Source organism: Diospyros lotus, chromosome 4, assembly GCF_014633365.1.
Source record: "Diospyros lotus cultivar Yz01 chromosome 4, ASM1463336v1, whole genome shotgun sequence".
NCBI lineage: Eukaryota > Viridiplantae > Streptophyta > Magnoliopsida > Ericales > Ebenaceae > Diospyros > Diospyros lotus.
This window is the reverse complement of record NC_068341.1, coordinates 42003959-42020208: the sequence shown is the minus strand read 5'-3', so window position 1 is coordinate 42020208 and position 16250 is coordinate 42003959. Positions and strand designations below refer to the sequence as shown.

Genomic DNA, 16250 nt, shown 5'->3' with positions numbered 1-16250 from the left:
TAGCTTGTCGGCTCTGATAGGGAATTCCGGCTATTCGGAGAAGAGAGCAGGGAGAGAGAATGGATAGATAGAGAAAAAATAACATAAAAAAGAGAGAAAATCGAGAAGATTCTTACTAATCATGAGTATGACTCCAGTACAACTGAATATATATGCTGTTAGAGGGCCCTTCTAGAAAGTAGCTATGACTCAGCATTCCCTACCCTGTCGAGGCTCATCCAATAGACGTTACAAAATATGGATGGACCTATTTACCCCTATTACATATTAGCTACGTGACAATTGATGAGCAGGCCATAAATGCCTCGTATCTTGATTTGGTTTTGGATAAACCACTCTGTGCACCCTGAGGTTTCTTATAATACAGGGAATATCCCCCATGTTTCAGAAATTAGATTGATTATCCTTACTGTTCAAAAGTTGCATCAGATCACACTTGCCACTGAATTTACATTGTAGTGGATGCCCCTCACATTTTATATACTGACGTGAGGGGTACGTGCTGTAGTATAGTCAAACCATAGGGTTGCCGAGTGTAATTTACTCTTTGATTTTATTTCTGGAAATTCATCCAACATGTAACCAAACCGGTAACATCAGTGTTGACGTCTGTTGTTTTGCAGGAAGGAGTCCAGCAACTCGTGCTTGGACTCTACATCATTAGAGGCGACAACATGTGAGGGTTTCACTTCCAACTCTTGTTATTTGGATGGAAACAAGTATTTGATTTGTTCTTACCTCTCTCGATTTGCAGAAGCATTGTGGGAGAGCTTGATGAAGAACTAGATGCCAGCCTGGATTTGTCAAAACTGAGGGCGCATCCTCTAAAGCCTGTTGTCCATTAGTGAGCAATCCGAGGAGTTTGATGTTGTAAGGGATGAATGTAATTGGGTTCAATCTAGAAAGAAAGAATGATTTTGAGTTAGAATGAGTTTTGAGTTTGAGTTTGAGTTTGATGACAGGAAACTGATATGTGCTTAGTGGATTTTGTAGAAGGTTCCTTCCTAGAAACTAAGGTCTGCAAATGCTATTATTGTCTCAATCTCAAATACCAGATCAGATAGATGCCTCCTTACAACTTTCATTGTTTCCTATTCATTTTGTTTTGGTGGTGAATAGATATAGCCTTAAAAAATTGCATTCTATAGCCTTGAACTGAAAGCCAAATTCAGGGCAGATTTGGTATCTTCTGCGTCTCCTTTTTCTATTTTTTGGGTTAAAAAGAAAAAAAAAAAGAAGCCATCAATTACTTTGTTTTAATTTAAATTAAAAAATAAAAATTGCAAAAATGTTTTCTTTTTCACTTTTTACCAACTTTTACTTGACTTCTTATGTTAAGAGCTTGCTAAAAATTTTAAGGATTTTGGTTCTAAAATTGAGTAAAAAAAACTCAAGTCTTAGGGTTAGGTGATGATGAGCATATTAAATTATTCATGTGGTTGAGAGTCCTCGTAGTCCGGGCACAATGATGCAATTAAAGTGAAGTATGAAAAATATTTTAAATAAAAATATTTTATATTTTGTTTATTAAATTTATTTGATAATTTTTGAAAAAGAAGTGATGTACTTCTTATTTGATTTTTTTTAGATAAATTTATCTTTCTTCCATTTGAATAAATTATTTTGATTATTACAAATAAAAAAAAATGATGCATGTATTTTTTTAATATATTTTAAAAAATTTAACAAATAATTTGATAAAATTATTAGAATGATTCATCATCTTATCTTAACTATTCTATATATTGGTTCGAAAAATATTATAATTTTATTTTAATACAACTTTATCTTATTTAATTTAACAAACGCTAGTTGAGCAAATATCCCGTCGTGCAAGTCTCCCATTGAGAGGGCCACAATGCCAAAAATGAGTAAAACCCATTTATCTTTTTCTTTTTTTCCCCTTATGTCACCACACAGATAGATAGCATGAGAACGTTAAAAAAAAGAAATCTTATTAATTTGTTTTAACCTAAGATAATACTTACGAGTTTGGTCTTATTTTACCATCGAAAAATGAAAGAAATCTTACTTTACAAATTTTTTTATAATGAAAAGATATTATATATTTCATTCATAAAATAAAATAAAATTAAAATAAAAACATCTTCTGAGTCATTTTTAAATACCATATATATTTTGTTTTTGCTTTTCATACAATAAAACGGAAAACCCTAAACTCAAAATAGAAGGTCTACAAAAGGGGCAAAATCGATAAAAAAAAATTAAAGAAAAATCAACTAAAAGAATCCTCCATCTGATCTGTTTTGTACAACAAAAGAAAAACAAAATCACAACAATAAATAAGACAAAACCCAAATATGGCAATAGAAACAATATAATGGTGAAATGAATTAATTAAGCAAATCTAAATCTAAATCTAAATCTATTAGAGCCTAAACCTAAACTTACAACTGCTGCTCTTAATTTTAATCTCATTATCAGCAGCCAAGGTGTCCACCAGCAGCTTGCACTTCACCACAAACTTCCACTTCATCAGCTTTACCGATCCAATCTTGATCCTCACTGGAACTTTCACCCTCAGATTCAACGGCACGCTTCCAGTCTGCTTATCCGCCTGCAGCGACTGCAGCAGCCCGGTGGCGTCCTGGGTTTCGCCCGTCAGCCCCACCTCCATCACCGTCGTGTTCCTGTGGCCCTGGTAGAACTCCGGTAGAGCCCCCTGGCAGAGCTGGTCTCCGCTGTACCACACGCTTATATGGCTGCCTCCCCGGTAGTAGATGCCGATCTTCTTGTTGGGGTTCCGGGCGGTGATTTTCACGTTGAAGGCGGCGTAGAGGCTATTGTCTGTGCTGAGATTGAACTGGGTTATTCTCATGCCGTCGACGGAGTACTTCGGGATCTTCGGCTGGAAGACGAAGTAGACGGCGGCGGCGAGAATGGCGATGACGATGATTTGGAGGAGGAGGAGGCAGACCGTCCAGCACAAGCACTTGCGGCAGCAGCTTCTTGATCTCTTGGGCGGCGGGGAGTAGGAGAGGGGGATGGTGCGGCGGAACCGCGGCGGAGGGTCGCCCTTGTCGGACATGGAAGAGCCGGGCGGCACCAGCGGCGCAGTGGGCTTCTGCGGCGCCTCGGGGTCGTGGACGGGGTGGATCCTCTGCTGATCTGCCATTGCCTGAAGGTCAGATTACAAGTGGTGAAACGGAAGAGGCGATGAGGCTAGCTAGCTGGTGAAGTGCTTGATGTTTATGGTCCGATAATTTATATATAGGCTTGAAGAAAAAGGAGGGTTCCGAGTTGATAAAGTCATGCTTGAGCTTCCATTCTTGATTAGCTACGCCATGAGAGGTTGAGTCGTCGCTTTCTGCAAGTTTAATTTGTAATCGCCACGCCAGTCCCCAACTCAACGCGTCTGAGCGCTCGCTGACTTCATCCATCTCGCCCCCTCTAATGTCAGACACGTGTCTTTACGATAAATCCTAAAGATCCAGATCTAGATCCAAGGATTCCATCCCATCCTCGTCAGGCCCGGGGATCTCAAAGTTCACACCAACTTACCCAAAAAAAAAAAAAAAAAAATTATATGGTCCAACGATCGAATCTTTATAAGCTTAAATTTAATTTTTTAGTTAAACTCAATACTCACGTATATACTTTTGCTGAAAATCATTGTTAATAAAAGTAAAGACTTAACTCCTCATGGATCGAGGTTGTAATGAACTCAAGAAATGTCGAAGACATTGTCGCACAGAATTAGAGAAAGAGATGGCCAAAATGAGCCTAATGGGCTCCAAAGCTTCCTTGATGATCCATTATTTCACAAAAAACTCTTTATTAGAGCCTCCTTACTAGTATAAACTCTATCGGATTAATATTAAATATGTAGTCTATATAGGCGAAACTGTAAAGACAAACAAAGATAAGTCACTCCTTCAAATAAAAAATCTAGTAAGAGACTGACCTAATTTTACTATTTGATATACCATGTTCTTAGTTTGTACGTTAATAAAAGATTTAACACTTGTTTATTTGTAGAAAATTAGAATAATTTTTTAGAAAATATCTACCGACCCACCCACTTACAAGACCGTTCTCTCCTCTTTCTTGTCACATTCTCTCGTTTTTTGAAATTTAAAATTAATTTCATATTTAATAAAAATAAACACATTTTTGTTATTTTTTTAAGTTTTTATAAAAATAAAAATAAAAAATATTATCAACGAGTAAACAAACTCTTATTTAAAGATAATAAAAATGTAAAGATATTATTTAAACACTTAATTTTAATATTTAAATTAATAAATATAATATCTATATATTTAGATTAATATAGAATATAATACAATATATTTATATACAAACGCGAGTGTAAATATAAAAAATTGAGTGTGGAAGTAGGAAAAATGGGGGTGGGGGGGGGGGTCCACGCTCTGTTTACAAGGCGGTGGGTTTTAATTTAAAAGTCTCAAGCAGTGGCAATAACAAGTCAGAGACGCGGGAAATGAGTGCAATTGTCTCACTTGGCGTGTAATTATAGTAAATGCCCATCTCTTAGCGTAGACTTTTTCTAGCCCGGGGCATCTAAGTAATTTTGCAAGATATACACTGAAAAAACCTTCGAGAAGGATAATTGATATTTTCAAAGAAGTCTACAACTGAAATTATTGCTAGGAATGAGCACTCACTTCCCTTTCGTTATCGAATCGATGAAAATATTAGAATTAAAATAATTAAATTTATACTAAAAAATTGTATTAAATTAACCAAACATATATTAAAATATTGAATAAATTAAAAATAAAAAACCAAAAAATATAAAAAAATTAAACCAACTGAAAAAAAAGGGATAAAAATTGGACAAAACAACTTTTTCCTTCTATTTTTAGCTTAAATGTTAGTTAAAAATAACGTCCAATAATTTTGATCGATTTAATTATTTTAATTTTTTTAATATAAAAATTAAATTAATTAAAAATAATTAAAATCATCCGACATAAAATTAAATCAAATCGACCTTTAACTTCAACCAAACTAAACTAGTAATTTTCGTTAGTTCAATTCAATTATTACACTCAGATTAAAATTTTACACTCTTAATTATCGGTCGAGTAAATAAAATGATAAAAAATAATTATCCCTAAATAAATTTAATAAATAATTCTCACAAATTAACATCACAAATTAACATGATACACAAAATTTATAATTTTACTTAAAATTGATAATAATTTATAATATAATAACTCATAATAATCTTATTTCTTGAGAAAACTAATATGAACTATTATTAATTTAATTTTGAGTAAAACTATTATGAATATTATCAATTATAAGGATTGTTTATCAAATTAAAATGAGGGGTTTTGGTTTAAAATAAAAGTGTTGGTTTTGGTTTAGGTGTTAACTAATTGGGGTTTGTTCTAGAAGCCATAAATTCAATTTAATATCTTTGTGGTGGTTGAACAGTTGAACTTAAGGGTGCTTTTAGATGTGCTAATATCTAATAAATAGACCGCCAGAACTAATCAACAGGCAGAGGTCCTCATGCTTACGAAATGCGCAATTTGGTCACATAAAAAACAAAACAAAAATTCACACAGTGCCATCTAATGCAACAATTAGCATATAATGTGGCTGATGTGACAAGTTTGAGTTCAAACAAGAATTGTCAACATTGATTGCTACCGAGTCACGGGCCAAAGTAATTAGTTTACGATAATTTAGTATTCGCACTAATAAGTCGTAGATTTAATTTTTTATCCTGTATTCATCTACAATTTACCTTTTATACCAAAATTGAGAGTACGAACAAGGAGGGACCACACAAGAACGGTAATATAAAAAATTATCAATATTGATGACAACATAATTATGGAATCTAATGTTTAATTTACAAAAAAAAAAAAAAGCAAAACACATGTGAACAGTAAAAACGATGATATAAAAATTGATGACAAAATCGATAAGTATTAACATTTTCCTTCTCGAACCAACACTTTAAAAAGAAAAACGAAGAAAAAAATTCCACCATGCCAGCAAAAGCAATCATCTATAAACCACAAAAATCAGTTAAAACCCAAGAAGAATAGGAACTTAAAAGCAGAATGTACAAGAAGTTTACAGTTCATCCAAGTTCCATCCATCCCCTGCTTTTATACTGGGCTACTACACTCTTCAGGTTCTCATCCACATCATCTTCATTGTAGAGGAGACTCCTGTGACCAGGCACCATACATATCAACTAATTTCCAAATACTGTGTTTTCTTTCAAACAACAATAATAAGTAAATGATTAACTTCTCAGCCAAAAAAAAAAAAGTAAAAAGAAAAAAATGATTAACCATGTAAGCTTAGAACTATGTCTTTATGAGTTCATCTTTCTCCCCATAATGGTTTTCTCCTCCATCTTATTTGATTCCATGTACCATACATTGGCCATGGCACATGCTTAAACAATGTAAGCGATTGAATACTTAACACCCATTTGAATCAGATGTTAGTTTCATGTTAAAACAATGTTTATAAACCAGGGGAAAGGTGAGGGGAAGGAGTAGAAGAGGGGACAAATCCAAACAATTCTATTCAAACTCAGCTATCTCTTTCGTTGCATCAAGAAAACCTTTTTATAGAGACTAAAATCCTATCACAAAAAGCTATCAAAAATAAATTATAAAGTTCAAACAAAATATAAAATTCTAGTACCAGAAATTAAAATTTAGTAATTCAAAATTTCTTATATGTGCTCCTTGGGTTACTGGTACTAAAGAGTCAGTTATACAAAATAACTTGTACCATCCAATTAATTTATACACAGGTACAGAAAAATACCTTAGTCAACTAGGAGGAAAAAGTCCATGAAAAGAACCTGCAACTCTGCGTCGTCGCACCTATATCATATAAAAAGGAAACCATTCTCATGGAAATGTTTGACAAGTACTAATAATTTACATATTCATCTTTTTGATGAACAACTTGTCGTGTTTAGTTTATTACAAAATTAAGAGAAGCTAAGCCACTCACCTTCTCACTGTTAAATAGGTCCTCTGCCATAGACTCCATTTGTTTTCGCTTTTTTTCTTCTTTGGCAAATCCAACTATTACTTCACTTCCATGGTCAGACTCTCTGTCACCAGCAAAGGCACAACACAACTATATAACATACTTCATGGTTCTCCAGATAAATATAAGAATCAAAATATAAGAAGGGAAAAATCATACTTGTATGGGTATTTTGAGAATGGAATGAGATTGTTGAAGCTATTTCCTGATGGCATCCTTGACTGGAAATCCATCCATAGTAACAGATAAATTAATATAAACATAATGAAATTAAGATACAAAAAAAACAGTAAAACAAAGATATTATTTCTAGACAAAATGATCAACAGAATACTTAATGAAGTTATGGACTCCTAAATAAAAGAATTAAGTACAATACTCAAAGCATTTTCCCGGTAACAATATCAACAAATTATGGAGATGAACAAAGCAGTTTAACTGGAATTTTCTTTTGAGGCTTCCCAGCTAGGATCTATAAAATAGTTACAAAATTTGATAGGTTAAAGCAAGTGGAGAAGTTCAGATGGGAAACAAGAAAATTGGAGACAAGCAAAAAGAATATAAAAAAAAAAAAAAAATTCTGCATAAGAGAGAAATGCAGCAGGAGCTTATTTACCTTTTTGAAGCATTTAAAATTTGGAACTTCATTGTCTGTCAAAGAATGGGCTGAAGCTGGAAAATTAGTATCTCTAACAATTAAATTTTGGCTGTATATGATATCTGGATTTCCACTTTCAGGTGCATCAGCCTGGTCTCTTCTTTCTGTAATAGTATTATCTCTACCACTGGAGAAAGCAATGATGTCGCTCTGTAATCTAGCAGCAGCATTAATTGTAAAGAATTCCTCTTTGCTCTCATTTTTAGTGGATTCTTTTATATTGACAGCAGTAGACATGTCAACTGAGATAGCATTTTCTGCTTCTACATCAGAATCTGCTACTACTGTCTCATCCGTGGAGCATGAAGACGAGACAACAACTGCAAAAAGAAATAAATCAAGGCTAAATACATGGAGACATGTGACAGTAGAAATTTGCTGATTTCGAAGAGCAAATATATTCATAAAATGATCAAGAAGAAGAAGAAATTTGTTTCAGCAATTAACACCATGATCCAGGGAGTCAGAAATCAAAATAGACCATAATTATGAAACATTAATCAAATTATAAAAATTAATTCTTTCCTTTCACGGTACAATATCTAAGAAATTGAGCAAGCTCAGAAAAGGTTCTCTATTTGCTCAAGCAACTGAGAACTTGACACTTCACTATGCAAAAAGGAAGAATAATCCCTGACAATGAAGATATCGAGCACAAAATTCCAGAAGATTCTAACATCATATATTTTCCAAATCTATAATCTAAACAGTAAAAATTGATATTATAAACTGTATGGCTTCAGTCCTTTCTGAAAAACAAGAAGTTACATTTTAGCTTCATATGTTGCTCTCAACAAGACCCTCCTCCCCAAGAGGTTCCTGAACATATCAATTTAAATGAATCCCATGAAGATGATTCTCAACTATCTTTGTCAACATATATTGAACAAAAATAACATTCTACCAAGAAAAAAGAGTAGAAGTTTGATTATCACAAATATCCTCATTAGTAGACTGCATTTCTTTTGAAAGCAATTTAACTCAAACCATCACACACACTATAAATGAGCCACTCCTTGTACAACAAGCTCTTGCACTTTTCTTCATTTCAGAGCCAGGACCTCTCTATCCAAGGAAGTGAAAATATTAGGAAGGGAAGGGGTGAAACATATGAATAAGAACCTAGAGAAAACCAGGATCAGAAAAAAACTTATAAATTCCTGAGCTCCTGGAATAAGAATCTCTCCCTTGGACTTAGGCAGGCACCTCTTTCAACTTTCTGATCTGTTACCTCAGGGTGGCACTGCCACGGTAGTCCTTATGAGCGTGAATCTTCAGTAAGTTCAGGAGAATGGTTGGGACTAGCTCAAGGGCGGGACTAGCCCCTCAACCAGCCAAGAGGACAACAGTTGCCGGCAGACTTGCTTACCACCTAAGCCATGACATTTGGAGTCCCAAAAGAGGTATGATCTGGTCAAAGCCAAGTTGGTGAACCACTCTATGAGGATGTTGTCAAGTTGAACCCAAGTATGATCACTAAGAGCAAGTTAACTCAGAGCACCACCCAAGACACTATATATATCTTCAGTTGAGCAAGTATTAATCTGGGATTCTACACTAGGGAGGTAAGGAATGCCAGACCTCCACGTCTAGCAATGAATTCTCACTGTTTTAGTGAGAATTTGGATAAAAAATTAAGAGGGAAATTGAGAAGAAGTATAGGGAGAATTAGAAGAACAGAGAGAGTGAGAAGGAGAAAGATTGAGAGAGAGAGAGAGAGAGAGAGAGAGAGAGAGAATGTTTGGGAGAAATTCTGGAAAGTTTTCTATTGATATTTTCGTTGATTTGGATAAGGGTGAATCAGGCCTTATATATTGATTACAGCAGCAACTAAATGATTTCCTCCATACAAGACCTGGTCATCTCTACCTTCTATAACAATTTTGTTATAACTACCAAGGTACCCCCCCCCCCCCCCCCCCTTCTCTTAGCCTAACAGCCATCGTACAGCTCTTCTTAGCCCTAGGTACATGACAAGGAGCATGAGATACTATGCTCTCCTCAAGCATTGCAGAACTTCCTTGATTGAATTGGATTTCAACACAACTCAGTGACAGAGGGTTGCTTGTGTGTCAATCCAGTGATGCTTTGGATCCCAAAACTGTCAACTTCAAGCAGGAAAAATAGCTTTCAAAATTTCTTTAGTCATTTTCTTTTTCACCTGGGAAGATGAAGCCTTACTAGACACAATGAATGTTGAGTGAGTTCAAGTATATGCTCCTGATTGGAGGAGAACAAGAAACTCAAAAAGGTGTTAAATAGGGGTCAAAACATAGGTGCGTGATATCCACATATCTGCCCATTTGCTCTCCCTGGCATGCATAGACATGTAGGAGGCAGAATGCTTGCAATTAACTAAGACACATGGTATGTATGCATGCCTTGAATATGTGCGTCAACTTGGAAGAAACTTGACCTCACTCAAAGAGTGTACCCCTTGCACCCATGACTAGAGCATGCAGTGCCTTTTCTCATGGCACCCATATGACCTCTATGACCCCAGAAACCTTAATAAACCAAATATCTGTACAACAAAGGATCTCCCCATAATCGATACCATAAGACTCTCGAGGAAGAAAGCCAAAGGAGCCTTCCCCTCAAAGCTACTTGGGAGTTGGGATCTTGTGGTTTGGCGGTCAAAGCTGATTGTTTCAGAGGTACTATCCTTCACACAAGACCTTTAACCCACAACCAGCCAGAGAGAGACTTCAAGTATTCGAATGACCACCCTCATACAAAGGTGGATGTAACACCCCGTATTACATGCTTCTCTCAATCAAGGAAGGACAAGGGGTAAAAGGTGAAAGTCAAAGAGCTTGATTGGACACGAGGGAACCCTGGTTGGGAATGTTTTGAGAATCCCGAAGGCCCAAGAAAGTAAAAGACTAAAAGCTTGGGGTCAAAGTGAGAAACTAAGAAATGCCAAGAAATTTAAAAAGGGCATTTATGGAATTTTGGAAACTTTGGGGGCCCAAGTGGAATAAAAAAGGGGGTTCATATGGGATTTATTGAAGTTAAAGTGACAAAAGGAGCTTAATCGGGATTTGTGTGAGAATCTGATGAACTAAGGGGTAAATGTGCATTTTAGCAAAAAAGGGGTTTGCCATAAGAGGAGATCGTCTGAAAAGTCGTTGGAAACAGAGGAAAGCAATCCATCAACGGCTGATATCTTCCTATCCAACGAGGCTTCGTGCCGTGGTTTGCTTGGAAAAAACCCCTACAACCTGCTACAGCTTGCATATGTTGATTTGGGAGAAAATGAAACAAAGGATGGAGTTTGAGCTGGTTTAATTTTCAGCGAAAAAGAGGCAGCTTTGAATTAAGTTTGATCCATGGTTTTAGCTTGGTTTTCTTCCAATCTTGGATATATTTAGCGCCAATGGAGTCCCTAGACCTTGGTTAGTCTTGCATGTGGTTAATTTTCAAGAAACTGGGGGTTTAATTGAAGGTTTAATAAACATGGAACTTGGGTCAAGGGGACTGTGATTTTATGAAACTACAGGGGCATTTGTGCAATAAACTGGAAGCTTAAGTCCTAGAACTGAAATAAAGGAAGAACATAAGGGCCATGGTGTAATTTCATGTGGAGAGGGGTCTTAGTATGATTTTTGTAAAATCTAGGGTCAAAGTGCAATTTATGAAAGTTGAGAGGTTTTGCATAAATCTTGTATAGGTTGGGTCCTAGAGTGAATTGGTAACTGTTTGGGTTTAAATGGGTTATTTGGAAACTTTCATAGAAGTTTGAAGCCTAATGTTGACGTGTACATGTATAACATGTGATTTCGCAAAATCATTGCAACGAGAAAATCCGAATTGACAAAGGGTAAAGGAGACAGGTAAAGACCATCCACGGTGAGTACTGTGTGTGGTGCATTGCGTGTACATGGAATTATTTTGGCATGAACATGCATTATTGTTGCATAAATAATGCTTTAAAATGGGTCCATGGGCATCTGAAACGGTGATCTAGGGTGTGTTTGTTGTGCTCATCTTGATCTATTTTTTGCTTTCTATTTTGTGACTAGTGGATGCAAGGACGTCCAAAGGAAAGGAGGTGGTCGCCGACTAACTCAACAGGTTAGTTTGCAAGTATTGTCGAGTTTCGGTAGGTTGAACGTTAGCTTTACATTTGCTCAACAAACGCTAGTTATGTATATAAGTTGAAGTAGTTGTGCATTAGCTGAAGGGTAGTTATCGTTTTGTAAACTAAGTTTAAGTTTGTCAATCATGCATGCTAGGCCCAAAGCCCAATGTTTTGGTTATTGCTTGTCAATGATGTCAATATTGTGGTTGGTCAACAGGTTCAAATGTCATGACGTTCATGCATAGGGTAGAATCCTGAAATTGTTAAAAGGTTCAGAACAAGAAAAAACTCACCAAGGAAGATCTTTCATCCCATTGCATTCCTTCCTGGCCTGGTGAGTGGGAGAACCAATACCACTACTTTAACCTGATTATCCCTATTCTCAAGTTCCCAACCGAGCATTCTACCCAGGTGAATGAGTCGTTTTTGGGGTGTTGCAGTGGGCAAACTCTAGAATGCTACAATGATGAGTGGTTTCCTAGATCTACCTTAACACTCCAGGAAGGACGCTTGTCAAGATTGCAAGAAAAATGAGCTCCAGCTGTGCATGGATAAATCAATTTTTAGGCAACCTAAAGCACAAGTAAGAAAGATTCAAGGTAAATATTTAGATATATCAAGTTTATAAAGAGTTAATGTAACACCTGAAAATGTGAATCAACAATTATGATATGCTTAAGTTATTCCTTCTAGAAAGAACATATTGGGCGAAACGTAAATATTCCTTCTGTAACAAATTTCCCTGCATCAGAAAAGGGCAATCTCCAAAAGTAGGTAGATTTATCTTCCATTTTGAAGATCTGAAATTGAAATTTTCATATCCTGTCTGCATGACATGCTAGAAAATTATATTGCACGTGCTTGATAAGTGGCTCTTAAGACATTGCCCAAGAAGTTAGGGAGTCGTTAAATTTGTCAAAGATTATCTTGCTATGCAATAGTGGTATACCCACAGCATCGTCCAAGAAGGTATGAAGTAATCTCATATTCTTTATGAAACTATTTGGTTTTCCGTTTAAGCCTTGGAATAGATTTTTGGTGCTCTTTATGTTTATACAATGAATTTTAAATTAAAGGAGGACGATGACAGACATGATTATTAATTAACAGAAGACCAAAGGGCTATCACCAAGAAAAAAATGACATTCTTACCAGGTGCTGCTATCATGACAGAGGGATCCAAATGTCCAGAAAAAGCAGAACAAATTAAATCATTCTCCTTCACCCTAGATAGAGAACTAAGGTTGTGGGAGGACACAAAATTTTGTGCCAATCCAGAAGGGACAACAATCACCACCTTATAATCTTCTTCACCCTCCAATCCCTACAAGAAAAAATTCAGGAAAAAACTTCAGAGCCAAATCTAGCCAAGAGTTATGTACAATTTTATCACCCCACAAAATAGCTACCACCACATAATTTTTACTTAGGTTAGCATTCTCTTGCAGAAGTAACGGATATGTTTGGCCCTTTGTGGGTACTTTCTCTTGGTACATTGTCTTTTGGGTAATTCCAGGCAGTAGAATTACCAGAGCAAATAAAGCCATGAAGTAGGTTGGGGCTAAGAATATGACTACTACAACAAATATTTTACATTTCTTTAAATCGTTACTGGTTACTCATAATAGCTATGAAAAATAATAATAAATCACCCTAAACAATAGGGACCATTTAATCGAGAGCAAAACCATAAGATGACAAACATCAGTTACAGTTGTGTGCACTTGTAGTGATCCAGCTCACATTAGCAACAACTATGCACCAGCCCAAATTTTATAGCTAATCTAGATAAGATGCCAAGAAGTAGAACTGAGCATCTAAAAATGTCAACAATGTAAGGGTGACAAGTATTGATAAAGAATACAAACATTTTCCAGTGTTTAAGTAATCATCCAATACTTGGTTACATTACACAAAAAACTTATTTCAACTGTTAAACCAAGATTTAAATAAGAGATGGAAAAACAAAATTGGAAATATCACAAACATATAATATCTTTTCCCTGGTTCTGCTTTTGAATCTCGTCAATCAGTAATGTAACTGAAAGAGGGAAAACAATGAACAGTAGAAAATCACGTCATGATTAAAATGGTAGAATTTCCACAGTATATCTGTTGCCTTTCGTCAGCTGCACTTTGATCAACCTAGCATCCGGTTCTCTTTCTTTTTTATTGCGGTTTTATCAGCTTTATGGTGGTATTTCTGAAGGCATTATGGTTTTCAGACTCATTTCCCTTTCTAGGTTGAAGCTTTCGCTGCTCTATTCGGGGTTTTGTTGGGCAGGTGTTTGGTAGTATCTGTTGGTGGACCTTTTGGTGTTTTTCAGTATAACAACCTAGGCAACCACCTTCAAAAGGTTGCTGCCTAGCTAGCATATATAAGCCCAGCATTCCCATCCTGGCCAGCCAAAGTGGGATATTTGCCAAGGTCACTCACCGGTTGCTAAGCACGGGTCCCCCCCCCCCCCCCCCCCGGACATGTGCACCCCCACAAATACTAGCCCCACCATCCAATACTAGGAGGTCGGATCTGATACCAATTATAACAACCTAGGACCCGGTGCTTAGCAGCTGGTGAGTGACCTTGGCAAATCCCATATCGACTAGCTAGGAGGGGGATGCTGGACTTATATATGCTAGCTAGGCAGCAATCTTTTGAACGTGGTTGCCTAGATTGTTATAATTGGTATCAGAGCCGACCTCTTGATATCGGATGGTGGGGCCAGCACGTGCGGGGGCCAATGTGTCCAAAAGGGGGGCGGACCCAATGCTTAGCAGTCAGTGAGTGACCTTGGCAATTCTCACATCGGCTGGTCAAGAGAGGGATGCTGGGGTTATATATGCTGGCTAGGCAACAACCTTTTGAAGGTCGTTGCCTAGGTTGTTATAATTGGTATCAGAGCCGACCTCCTAGTACCGGATGGTAGGGCCAACACGTGTCCGAAGGGGGGCGGACCTGATGCTTAGCAGACGGTAAGTGACCTTGGCAAATCCCACATCGGCTAGCCATGAAAGGGATGTTGGGCTTATATATGCTGGCTAGGCAACAACCTTTGAAGGTGGTTGCCTAGGTTGTTATAATTGGTCTCAGAGCCGATCTCCCAGTACCGGATGGTGGGGCCAGCACGTGCGGGGGCGCATGTGTCCGAAGGGGGGGGGGGGGGTGGACTCGATGCTTAGCAATTGGTGAGTGACCTTGGCAAATCCCATATTGACTGACTAGGAGGGGGATGCTGGGCTTATATATGCTGGCTAGACAACAACCTTTTGAAGGTGGTTGCCTAGATTGTTATAATTAGTATCAGAGCCGACCTCCTAGTACCAGTTGGTGGGGCTAGCATGTGCAGGGGCGCACATGTCCGAAGGGGGGGGGGGGGGGGGGGCGGTGCTTAGCAGCCGATGAGTAACCTTGGTGAATTCCACATCGATTGGCTAAGAGGGGGATGTTGGGCTTATATATGCTGGCAAGACAACAACCTTTTGAAGGTGGTTGCCTAGGTTGTTATAATTGGTATTAGAGTCGACCTCCTGGTACCAGATGGTGGGGCCAGCATGTGCGGGGGTGCACATGTCCAAAGGGGGGGCGGGGCAGACCCGATGCTTAGTAGCCGGTGAGTGACCTTGGTGAATCCCACATCAACTAGCCAGGAGGGGGATGTTGGGTTTATATATGCTGGCTAGGCAACCACCTTTTGAAGGTGGTTGCCTAGATTGTTATAATTGGTATCAGAGCCGACCTCTTGGTACCGGATGGTGGGGCCAGCACGTGCGGGGGCGCACGTGTCTGAAGGGGAGGCGGACCTGGTGCTTAGCAACTAGTCTAATACCCCATATTTTCGTGAATATGCCATGTATTTTAAGTGAGTTTAAAATATCAAAAAATATATTTGAAATGGCAACGAGTGACCAAATCAGTCGCAGGGAGTGTCCTAGATCTTAGATACCTGAGGATAAGGTATATTTTTTATGAGCATCTCGAAGCGAGATTTATGACACTGAAAGAAATTAAATCAGAGACGATTTTTCGGTTAAGCTAAGTTGTAGCCTAAAATAGCCGAATGATGGTAAGGGGCTTCGGAAAATCGTACATATCGAGTAAATTTGAGTTATTAATTTTGAGATTTTAAGTATCTCAATAAATTTGATATTTGAGGGTGTAATTGTAATTAGAGAATTATCCAAACGAAATAAGGATAAAAATTAAGAGCTTATGTGGTAAAATATTAAAATTGAAGACTTGAAATAAGGGCCAAAATGTCATTTGGAAGAACTTTGGGGAATTAGCTTGGATTTCAAAAGTTAAATTCATTCTAGTTTTGGATTTCAAAAGCCATTTAATTATAGGTTTGAGTCTTTGGAGTCCATGGCTGTGGAAAAAGGAAGCGGTATTCCTTGATAGTTTTATTGATTGCAATAATAGAATTTATACAAGAAGTTTCAAAGAATTCTCCTATATTTTAGGGGTAGATTACATCCCTATATTTA

At 37.2% G+C, this 16250-nt stretch overlaps 3 protein-coding genes across 4 annotated transcripts in view; 1 reads left to right on the top strand and 2 right to left on the bottom strand.

Annotated features, from left to right (window-relative positions):
* LOC127800729 (sm-like protein LSM8) overlaps positions 1-1102 on the top strand; it is a 41910-nt gene extending 40808 nt beyond the window's left edge. For both annotated transcript variants that reach the window (XM_052335513.1, XM_052335512.1), the window contains exons 5-6: positions 624-676; positions 755-1102. In XM_052335513.1, coding sequence (XP_052191473.1) covers positions 624-676; positions 755-845 — 144 coding nt within the window. In that variant the 3' untranslated portion in view covers positions 846-1102. The remainder of the gene's footprint in view (positions 1-623; positions 677-754) is intronic.
* Positions 1103-2215: 1113 nt separating this feature from the next.
* Positions 2216-3279, bottom strand: LOC127798924 (NDR1/HIN1-like protein 6). Its single transcript, XM_052332574.1, has one exon. The coding sequence runs from the start codon at positions 3134-3136 to the stop codon at positions 2390-2392; it is 747 nt and encodes a 248-aa protein (XP_052188534.1). The 5' UTR covers positions 3137-3279; the 3' UTR covers positions 2216-2389.
* A 2605-nt stretch (positions 3280-5884) lies between these two features.
* The window catches only part of LOC127799946 (nibrin homolog), a 47089-nt gene continuing 36723 nt past the window's right edge, over positions 5885-16250 (bottom strand). The window contains exons 9-14 of the mRNA XM_052334249.1: positions 12918-13089; positions 7640-8001; positions 7183-7244; positions 6985-7087; positions 6793-6851; positions 5885-6179 (exon numbers count right to left, since the gene is read on the bottom strand). Coding sequence (XP_052190209.1) covers positions 6798-6851; positions 6985-7087; positions 7183-7244; positions 7640-8001; positions 12918-13089 — 753 coding nt within the window. The 3' untranslated portion in view covers positions 5885-6179; positions 6793-6797. The remainder of the gene's footprint in view (positions 6180-6792; positions 6852-6984; positions 7088-7182; positions 7245-7639; positions 8002-12917; positions 13090-16250) is intronic.